This window comes from Mya arenaria, chromosome 5, assembly GCF_026914265.1.
Source record: "Mya arenaria isolate MELC-2E11 chromosome 5, ASM2691426v1".
Classification (NCBI taxonomy): Eukaryota; Metazoa; Mollusca; class Bivalvia; order Myida; family Myidae; genus Mya; species Mya arenaria.
This window is the reverse complement of record NC_069126.1, coordinates 41,883,214-41,895,277: the sequence shown is the minus strand read 5'-3', so window position 1 is coordinate 41,895,277 and position 12,064 is coordinate 41,883,214. Positions and strand designations below refer to the sequence as shown.

Genomic DNA, 12,064 nt, shown 5'->3' with positions numbered 1-12,064 from the left:
CGAGAGAAGACATCCTTGATACATAGATGTATTGAAATATCAATTTGAATATTTAGATTAGTTAAAAAACGAACAAAGTTGAATAAACATACAAGTCAAACTGAGAGTGGGTTCATATATTTAATATGTAAATGGTTCATATTTCAAAGGTGTTTGGTAATATTTAAGGTAAATTTTGTCTTCATAAAGAAAACATTTAAATTAGGAGCATTAACACGTCGACCCTGGATGAATGTAAGGCATAGAAGTGAATAATCTTAACATCAGCCTTTGTTGATAAACCTGGTATATTAAGGTAATCGATCAATAATTTGCACACATTCGAAAAGTAAACACACTGAGTCAGTTTGTCCTTCTTTGAGCCTAAGCCGGTCTATTCTAACGCCATCTCCATTTTAAATGTATTCATACTAACAGTCGGTGGGCTTTTTAAGACTCTCGAAAGGTTATTTCCTTTATCACTAAAACACACGTGTAGATAAACACATGTATAAGAAGGATATAGTTCATATGTCAAGGACGCATTTATTCATATTACTGTCCGCTTTATCAGTGCACTGTTTTCAACATGAGTATGTAGTTTCTTTACCGAAATAATTATATGTTTAGGGAAAACTAAGATGTTTTATTATAATGAGATTCCTGATAAGCCTCAATGACTGTTTCATTATCAAGTCGAATATTTTTTAACCATTGATTTGTTTTCATTGAACGTTTTTACATGTCTAATGATGAAAATTAAGAAAATGACAGTTATGTTTAGAGTAAAGTAACATCCTGCGCATACTCATCAAAACCTTATTTTCTGTTTTCGTATTATTTCATTTTGCTATTTACAATTAACAATGCAATGAAGATTGTTATTGTTTTTGTTTTTTTGTGTCGTAATTGTTGTTGTTAATGTTGATCATTTCTGCAGATTTTTTTTTGTTTTCTCCTATCCTGTTCTTAAAGAAAATGGAAAAATATATCTTTTCCTCCCACTCGCTCCAACTTTCTTCTGCCAACATCAGAACAATAAACAAGTACGTGTTGTATGCCGTCATTTTTGGGGTAATAAAATATCCAAATTTCAAAAGAGAAGCTAGTTTGTGTTGCATTTAAATATATAAAACAGTATATAAATTTCTGCTTTTGTTGTCGGAAATGGTAGACTCAATAAAATCGTAGCCATGTTAAATGTTAAATGAGAGCCAATTAACGTAGCAAAAACTTGAACCAGGTTTATGCTTTCATGGAGTCTGGTTGATATCCGAGCGTACATCACACTTTTAATTTGTTACAGGTGAAAAAAAATTCCAGATGTAATATTGCGATTTTTTCATCATGTTTCCTTTGGCTTGCAATGGTAACTATTTCTATTCAAAATCAACGGCGAAATTCATTAGAGGTGCACATGTATCCAAAATGACATATCATGTATAACATTGGTTGTAACAGTTTGTTTATAATGTTACATATAGCAACTCCAAACAACAATTTCACTAATACTTACAGCATGTTTGTTATTGCATTCATTTTTATTGCATTTGTTTATTATTCCATTTGTTTTTTCATTACGTTCATTTGTTTTTATATCAACTACAAAGATCCAGTCACCTTATATCATATTTGTTATCATTTTCATTTGTTACTATCATCGTATGGGTCAAATTGATGTTAAAGAATTCATTTTGAGTATATGCTTGAACAGGAAAATAGACGGTACTTTGGTTGTTAGGATTTGGGATCTGGTTATCTCAAAATAATATAAAAACTACTAAAACATGCATAACGGCTAAACTTAATTTATTGCCAATTGGTTTAAATGTACTAGTTTCAAATCCGGATAAGTCAATCAACTGCATGAACAAAATTCATTACACACATGCATTATTTTTGCCATTATATCATAAATAGCAAAATATCGTTTATAATTAAATGTTTTAGTTACCTCATCAAACCAGACAGCGAAAAGCTGAACAGGTTTAGGATACAACCTCAGTCATCTTATGAATGTTGTAAACCGGCTTACGATCAAACATGTGTTACCTTAAAATTTACTTACGAGACAACTTCATACAACTTAAGAATGGGTGCAAACCAGTTTATGAGCTATCAACATCAAACTTGTCCCGACATGGCACAATTAAACCTATAAGTGTATAAGGAGTTTTCAGCAACTTAAAAACAATAGCAACAAAATATAAACTTAATATAAACCTTAAGTACTCGACGACAAATGCAAACAATACCTTTGAGTGAATATTAATACAGACGGAGTAACAGTGCTGACTCCTCCCAGGTACGATACAACCTGATAAAACACCCGTCTAACATAAATCGTCACATCTAACACAACGTGTAAGTTTAAATGTATGTACTCATATGTGTTATAATGGTATGACCATTGTACAAAACCTAGACTTGACACATTGTCTAAGTACATGTTTAAGTCTTTACACTCATATGTGTAATAATTATATGATCATTGTACAAAACCTAGACTTAGACAGTAGACACGTATCGAGGTACAAGTTTAAATCAATACACTTACTTGTGCAATAATAGTATGATCTTTGTTTAGCAAAGTATGAAAAGTAAATTAATACAATATGAAAAACAGGAGTTTATGATTTTTTATTAAGTAAGTAAATAAGCAAGCAAGCAAGTAAGTAAAGTACATTAATAGTTTATTAGCTTGACATGTGCAAGATTTAAGCATTGAATATTATATCAATGTAAAAAACACTATTCTCATTGATTAGTACAAAACCAGATCAATTAAGAACACTCTCATTTTTGCGCTATCCAATTTCCGTCCTGTTATGTTTTGTACATACTAAAAATTAACGCAGTGTGCCGTTCCTATTTTGACTTAAATTGGCTACAAAATGAAGTAAAATACAGGAAAAAATTATTAACTGCATAAAATTGTTGCATTGAAGCCTAAATATATAACGGAGTGTGCCTTCTCGATACAATCTGGTCGTGTTACCCCACAGGAGAAGACCCGTACTGAAATGCGTTTTTCAAGTTGTTAACTTCTGGTCTCAAACCTTTTTGTTTTTCTGATATAAACTGAGATTTCGTTCTTATTTAACCTATATCTTTGGTTTTAAAATCCCACCGGGTTGTTAAAACGCACGAGAAAACACAAAAGCAAATAAAAAACATGTTTTCAAAAAAAACTGTGTGGGTCAATAAGACTGTTAAACAAACTGCAAATGCTAATGTGAAAACATGTTGAAGAATACGTTTTTAAAGCAATTTTGATCCCAATAATAATCTTAAATACGTTTTACGTTTACAATCAAGGGCATCATACATATATTCAACCGATGTTGTGATAATATCAGAAGAAAGTATATGGAACAACAGCAAAATAAAATAAAAACTTATAACGAAGCAATTTTATAGAGAGTGGTATGATAAGGATGTAAAATATATCGAACATTTGAATTATTACAGAAAAACAGTCTTAAACAATTCAACAACAATTAACAGTATTGGTACTAGTGACTACTAATATACTATCCACTTATTCTTAGTTTTCCTGATTATTCTGGATTAAAATAATCGACGGTTAACCTATTACACATCTACTTTCTCTGTAGGTTAAATCGGGTGGAAATAAAATAATTAAAATGGTCTACTCTTAATTAATTAGACAACGTTAACCAGAAGGTATGAATAGAAAGGAAAATTGAGAAACACAAGTTTAACTTAACTCAATCCATGAAAAAAATAGACATGAAACTTCGGCAATTCAAATGTATGCATATAAGGAATAGCCTTTCAAAATTGTCAAGGTATAAACGTTGAACACTGTTATCACAAGGTTATATGACTTTGCATAATAAACATTGACTCGAACGTCAAAATGTTTTGGGAATGACATATTACGTTAAAGTTTACTAACTTATTCAACGGAGTTTGCTTACGAGAATTATTATATAAATCTATGACATTTTTTAAATTATCACTTAAATATTCCATTACTTTTAGCAAACTACTTCAATTTTGAATGAAGAGGTGAAAATAAGATAAAAAGGGGTGCCACCTTTGCAAACAACTAAGCGTTGAGAAATCAATTGCAATAAGGAAGCATACACTGATGTTTAAGGCTGGTATATCCAATTAAAATATGTATAGACTCATTCCGAAATATTAACTTTTGATTTATCCGTGTTTATATATGAACTAAATTAATGAATATGTTTGCAAATAAACGCTTTGTTTTGCATGAAAAAAAGTGTTTATTTTTGTACAAACGTTACTTAGTGCAATAAAAACAGAAACCAAAACAAAAGTTCTGTAATAATGTCTTAATGTTTTTAAGAGTAAAATCTACAGGTCACTAAAGACACTCAAAAAATATCGTTTGGTCTTTGATTTAGATTAACATTCGTCTGATGCATTTTGGCACGCATAATCTTTAACAGGTGCTTTTGATATGGAGAACTCAATGTCAGCATACTCCGTCGGCGTATTCTTCCTGCTTGACGAAACTCTGGCGTTAGCCTTTTGTAGGAATTTGATGTCCAAATCGGCGTACGCTAGGCCGTCGTCATCATGATGTTGCTAAAATATATTTAGCATTTTAAGCAAGTTACCAAATGACATGATTAGTGAGCACTAGTAAAACACAAAGCAAAGGAATCCTTAGACGTGCAACTTTCATGGGATCATATTTGTAATTCTATCATGTTAACTCATTATCTTTGAATACAAGAATGTTCGATTCCTTATGAAAGATTGCCCACCGGGCCTCACTGTCTGCAATAGTTGTGTTCTCCATCAGAGTGAAACTCAAAGTAATTGGCTTGCACTTCTTACCTTTTCCAGTCAAGAATAATTTTCAAAGTAAATTGAGTTACCTGCGTTTCAATCCCATGTGTGGCCGCCTGCCTCTGCGGGACTACGTACTGGACACCTTCTGTTGCTATGTGAAGTACGCCACTGTCCGACGAGGTGCCTGTTTTTATAAAGGTATCATTAATTGTTTTTATCGATAAACGTCCTTTAAGAGTGAGATGTAATGATACAGAACCAAAAGTATAATACTGATGTGAAAAACCACAGAAAAAAACAAACAATATACGACTGTCTTTGCAATTTTCATGTGTTTTTTATATATGTTTTAAAAAATAATGGCCATTCAATAAACGTTTTGTTGACTGGATCCAAGCCTAGAAATGTCCATGTTGCAATTGTAATCGAAAGCGAAATATTTAATAAAAACATCAATTTCCTTGTTTCATTCTTTCTGTGGTAACAACTCAAAACTAAACTGAATAATATCGTATCAAATGAAATACCAGTAGTTACATCATTTAATTTGTATATGCGTATAGAGTAAATGTGCTGTGTTAGGTTATCAATTTGGATATGTTTATGTAATTATATAGATATGTTATGTAATAAACCCTTGTTCATCAAACAAATCAAGCAACATGTTTATCCGCAAGAGAAAATCAGGGGATTTTCAAAGGGTATATGAAGGATTTACGCATCTACGTAAAGCAAACTAAAAGATGGAAACATACCGCTGTGATGTTCAACACTGAAAGATAACAGCAATTATTTCATTTGTTTTATGGGAATAAGTACTAATACGAGTATAACTGATATAAACTTAAATATCTTTACTAATCAATGCACAATCTGCCTAATGTATCAACAATTTAGCTAATTCCAACTTTGTAACATTCAATGTACATCTGTGCGTCTGAATCATTAATTCGAAATAAAAAATGACGTTTGGTACATACATCTCTATTGTGTTGATTTCGTTGGCCTTTCGTCGTTTAAGTAATACACATCCTAAAAAAGATATTTGTTCACATAAACGTATATTTAATATTAGGTATAACTAATTTTCTTTGTGAATAATATTTTTTATTTTGTGATACTTGATTCAGATAACTCATTTTCTAGTGCATCGAAAGGTACTAAAACAAAATATAAGTATTATAAATATACGTTAATTAAAGAAAGTTGTAAAATTTAAAAGAAAGATAACGTGTTTTGCCCATACTTAATTATTTTTCGCACAAACTATTTGTATTCCCATTCTTGCCCTTGTCCTTTCTATAAATTAGTCTTTAATTGATCGCAATATTATATTTCATGCATTAATATGTTTAACTTATTTGGAAGTAATGATCAAAACAAGAAAAGCATATGATTTGGGTACGGATAAAATTAATATTAGCGATATTTTGGCGCTTTTCATAACCGTAGCGAATAATTATATGGTTTTATTTGCTATGATCATTAAGTTCTTGTGAGTTAAACATAATAATGCATTACAATTTTTAAAAAGCAGCAATCTAGATTGTGAACCTTTAAAGAATTTAAACCTACATTAAAAGAGTGTAATGTCTAACTAGAACAAAACAGAAAAAGAGAAAAATAAAATAAGAACTGCTTTTATTTATTTCTAACGCTAACGATACCAGAAGTCAATGCAGTGGCTAAATGATTCCTTAACGCCATTGCACCCTTTCAAAACTGCACGTTGTGACTGTTTGCAGAGAAATGAACTTTACTACAGTCAGTGTTTAAATTGATGAGAGCATTTAGGGAGCAAAAATCCTTACTTCCGATTCCAATTATCAACAAGATGCAGAATCCACAAAAAACGCCTATTCCAATTAGCACCTTGTTGACGACAGGAAATCGGGATGTTGAAGAAAATGTCTGATTGACTTTATCATGGGGTTGACTTCCTGAAATTGTTTGTTTCTAATTGAGTTGTAAATTTAAAAGAGAATCTGTCAACCTAAAATATAGGTGTAGAACTTTTTGATAACAGAAACAAAGTAAAACAAATAAATGTTTAAGAATAAATACTTATTGTTATACATTTTTAAGAAGTCTACTATTTAATTTTTGTTACAAATGGATTAAACATTATTTGTAAAAAACTATCATGATGTAACAATACATTGCAAAAGGCGAATCCTTTTAAAGAAAAAGATATATCCTTAATACGAAAAGTAGTGTAGAAATATTTCGGGAAGTAGCACAGTTAAAGAAATACACGGTATAGAGAAAACAACAGAACAGAACATATTTTATTACACGTAAACAACAGTCAGTATACATCTTAAGGTATATTAAACCCAAGTCTAGTTACAAGTGGTTAAAACACATTGAATGAAAAAAATGATCAAGATCTTACACTGAAACAAACCATTATCATATATGTTTCATTTAATGTGAACTATTTTTTATGATATGTCTTTAAAGTGTATGCAATGACAGTTAAGTGTAGTTTTCTTCAGAACGGCGCGCCAATAGCACCCTAACGTAACTTCATTTCGGAATGACTTTGTTGAATTTGTGTCACAGCCCTATGCGCACTGACGTTTGGTTTGGAATAAAATCAACGGGCTAAAATGTGTAAACATTAACAACATTCAAAATGTTATTTCACTGTGAAGAATAGTGAGATATCTGTTGTTTTTTCACTGATGAAAATCTATAAATCAGCGGAGGGCATCAATATGTTTATGGCGTATGATTGCTTTGAAAGAAGAAAATACATGAAAAAAAGCAGTTTTGGTTTGGTTGAGAGTGATGACAAAACTCGAGAAAATGTATCAGATCGAGTACGTACCAGAAAACGATAATACATAGCTTGCATTCAAATGCGATGGGAAATGATCGCATTTTGTTGAACATGTAATAGTTACACCAGCCATGTCTTTAGTGACATTGAAGAGCACGTTGGAAACAGATCGGAAACTCCCACTTTCACGTTTCGTCCAGTTGGTGCTTTGAAGGTATCTTAAATTATCGTTGTCACTTGACCATTCAATTGTGCAAGGCGGATTTGACCCATCCGTTTCACAAGACATGTTGAAGAAACAGACAAAAACATTGTTGCTATATTCTTGCATTTTATTGACCGATATGGAGAGATCCGACGGTGGATCTGAAAACAATATAGGACAGTTTTTGATAACATATTGCATATAAAATACAAATTTTACCGTTTTCAATTCAGAAAATACAAAACATAAAATGTTTATTTTTACATTGATAAAAACTTACCAAAAATAGTAAAATGTTTCATTTATATTTCAATTGTACAAACATGTATTATGGGAAATAAAGTTTTATAAAACTTTAATACGCGTATTTTCAAAGATCTTTTTGAGTAAAACTTACATTTCATACTGATATTTAGGCATATTGACACACTTTTAAAACCAAAGTCATGTTTACTATGCCTGGTGCAACACATTTCTTTTCCATTTGACATTGTATAAGTCTTTGTCGCCTTTACTCGACTTGTAAAGGTATACGAAGATATATTAAATGAATCAGTCTGTTGAACATCCGCTAGCAAGACTGAATCAACGTAAAGTTCTATTTTCGGAGCCGGGATAGCATTGTGCACTTCACATATTGCTGTCGAGCTTTCTCCATCAAGGAATTCAGGAACTGTTAGGATAGGCGGGCTACCTTTTTCTGAAGTTGAAACACAACGCTTAACAACATTCAACATTATACAAGATTTTAAATGTAAACTCCACAAAATACCGAATCATAGCTTGTCATTATGTGTCTACTATTTGCTTACCTACGTTACATAAAGTGCCGTGCACTTCGTAGGGTGATTCGAGGGCTGAATTAGAAACCTGACATGTCACGTTCTGTCTCAACAGTCCAGCCATTTGTTGATGGACGTTATGGAATCGATACGACCCTTTGTTTTCGTGGCTTTCAGAAAGAACAAAAGACTTCTGTTCAATTGAAAGTAACACTTGTACGGGTTCGGTTCCATTTTCAGTTTTGCAATAAATGTCGGAGCCTCCATAAACATAGATACATTCTGTTGTTATAAAGTCAGGGGACTTTGGACCGAGAACTGGATAACTTGGTTTTTCTGTAAACAACACAAAGATTTAAAACGCTTCGAATACAATATAAGCATTTAAAATGCAAATAAAAACTAAAGGTTTATCACATTGCTGCTCGAGCATTTATTACTGGAAAAAAAAACTGTCATCCTTTAACTTAAATGTCCTTTTATTCCAAGATGATATATCAAACAAAACCAATCTTTAAAAAATGAGAATATTCGATGAAGTAAAACCAAGGTACCTGGAATATGAAGCTGTACAAAATTCGTGTAGTCAACTAAATTGCAATTTAAAGTATAGCAGCCTTCAAATGTTTCATTGAAATTGAATATAGTCAATATGTACAAATACTCAGAAACCATTTCTTCTTCGTAAGAACCATTTCGTAGCTGTAGCTCCTTAGTGTCTTTCTTCCATGTTCGTGCAGTGTTTATTTGGCGCTCTAAAGATTGGTCAGACGGAAAATATCCAAGTTTGACTTCCGCGCCGCGAACAACCGGACTTAGAATTATAAGAGCTCCACATTGTCCAACAATATCTGTAATTTATAACTAAAAATAACTGCAAACGTTACAATCAGATCAAATTTGTAATTTTTTACTGTATAGAACACTTATCCGTAAAGCAACTAAGTAAATTGAAAAGTAACAATTGGCATCTATGAATCAATTAATATTTTGAAATATTCATAAAACAATTGAAATGTAAACTAATTGATTTGACCAAACAATAATTACTTTTCGAACTTTTACCCATTTAATATTTGTATTCATTCAACTACCAAAAGAAACGAAAATATGCGTTCATAAATATATGCAAAGAAACAAATGATTGCACAAAAGAAATTAGTAGCAAAAAATCTACCATAATTTTCTCAGGAGAAAACAATGAACAAAAATCCAAACGAACCCTAACCCTAAGAAAGAGAAAAGAAAATACAACAAACTCAATCACCGCCTTGAAACGATCAGTGATATTTACCTGTAATATTTAAAGATGTCATGCTTGTTTTAATTGTTTCATTTGTTGAACAGCTAGCGTAGAAGTTAGATCCGTTGTATTCAGATGAAACCTTCCATTTTAAAAAGAATGACCCATCTTTTGAATATATTTTAGCATTTGTCCCATTCATTGTTTGTAATCTTGTGTTACCATCCATTATGAATCTCCATGCTACGTCACATCCCCAAGGAGAGAACGGTGTTGCTTTCAGTGTTACCTCCCTGTTCACAAAAGCTGGTTCTACCACTGATATCATTCCATATTGGTTCCTATCTGCACAGATGCACCCAAACATAACTGAAATAGCGGTTGCAAACCAATAACAAAAACACATTTCACCCTCAATAATGAGAAGTTATCAAGTGCAATTATGGACAGTCACCTTTTTATATATGTATACAATGTCACACAAGTCAAATTTATAAACAATGTGTTAAAATAGAAACATACTGAAATAATAAGAGCAATTTTGAAAATGTTTACGTAATACTAAACATTAAACTGGGGTTCTTTTACATGCATCATTTTCTAATTGCTAATAAATTTATTCTAATACTATTTCAAATTCATTATCAAGAAAAGAAATTATTTATTTCCCACTTTAACTATTACTTTTACCGTACAACTTACCAATCCTCTTTTTAATGAACAGATCTACTTCCAATTTTTTAAGTACACAACAGCTAAAATGATATAAATATATATATTTAAACAAGATTTGTAAAAGAATACGCTTACTTAGATAAAATGTAAGAGAAAACAGGTAGCACCTATCCATTATACTGGCGCGGTAATATATACAAAAGAGCATTGATGTGGAGCGCTAGTTAGACATGTGGACAATATCATAAATCGTGCTCACACTCTTTCAGTAAACACTAATAGTCCGAAGTCTGCTATTCTTTCAAAATAATCAACAATGTTGCATGAAACCACAAAATGCAGTAACATTAAATGTCCGCTTACTTGTGTGAACGATTTGTATACTCATTTATAAATGATTACTAAACTCTCACGGAATTGGCATTGTATACATTGTTTATTCATTCCGCGCATCCGATTGGCATGTTTTAATTTAGGCTCCAATATCCGCATACAAGGTACTTATTTCCACGCGGTAAATTCAGTCGATTCACTTTTTTTGTAGGTATATACCATGTAAAACCATGAAAAATGTATGCCGCAAACTGAAAAGCTTTTTTAATTTGTTAAGTGCCGTATTTCTTCTAATGCCAACTGATTCTAGTTAGACATGTTTCTTAACGGTAGCCTGTAGGCACATTTTTCGAGTAGATTCAAATACATTAGAAACGCTTTTGTTCTTGTTGTTTGTGCTGTAGTTGAATAGATAAAAAAGATAAACATTACCTTTTGTGAAATTGGATATTCAGGTTAGTATCATGACCTGAAACATTGTTGCTGTGTAATAGTTTGTTTTTATTAAGTGAATGAGATACAGAAAAAATAACTCATACACATATGATTCGTGTCTAACTAAACGAAAACCTGATTGCGTATGTATCAGAATTCATGAGCTCACTAAATCGATGGCTCAATATCAACATATACTAAAACAAAGACATATAATTAAACATGAAGCGGGAAGATTTTACTATCTACAAAACGAGGCAATTTAGCCTTGATGTCCCATTTATTACGATTCTTAGGTGGATATTTTCGGAACACAAACGCAATTAAAAGTCAATATAGTAAAGGTGGTTTTGAATATGTTTTGATACCTACATTTATTTATAAGACAAACGTCGTGAAATAAACTTCATTTTTTACAAAGAAGCAAATCGTTCGAATTTAGAGCAAATCCGTCATCGACCACTGGTAACGTGCTAGAACTCGCTGAATCCATCATCAGATTTTTTCAATGGTCTCAACCCAAGGTCACACCTGCATTATACGTACGACGGAACCAGTGGTGTCTATGAAACCGGGATGCTTTTTGTTAATTCTAGGTCGGTTTTTTTCCAGAGACATATAGCTGTGTTTATTCTACGGTCAATCGACATTTATTTTAAATTGTATTAACCATTAAAAATGTCACAAATTTAAACACTTTTCTGTTTTCAACGACTTTTTCGATTAAAAATGAATTTTGAAATGGGTTAATTTTCGACGGGGTCCTAATTTTATGTTACGCTGGCGAATGCACAATTTTTTTCGCATGTATGTCCACATTTGCTAGGAAAATA

The 12,064-nt window shown here is 31.8% G+C and overlaps 1 protein-coding gene across 1 annotated transcript; it reads right to left on the bottom strand.

Moving 5' to 3' along the window:
* Positions 1–4,048: 4,048 nt before the first annotated feature.
* LOC128233508 (uncharacterized) lies at positions 4,049–10,670 on the bottom strand. The gene is made up of 11 exons (XM_052947207.1): positions 10,599–10,670; positions 9,840–10,157; positions 9,100–9,396; positions 8,576–8,881; positions 8,161–8,463; positions 7,607–7,924; positions 6,585–6,713; positions 5,754–5,805; positions 5,529–5,545; positions 4,860–4,957; positions 4,049–4,563 (listed from the first exon to the last, which is right to left on the bottom strand). Exons 1-11 carry the CDS (start codon positions 10,636–10,638, stop codon positions 4,381–4,383), a joined length of 2,061 nt encoding a protein of 686 aa, XP_052803167.1. The 5' UTR covers positions 10,639–10,670; the 3' UTR covers positions 4,049–4,380.
* Positions 10,671–12,064: the final 1,394 nt, after the last annotated feature.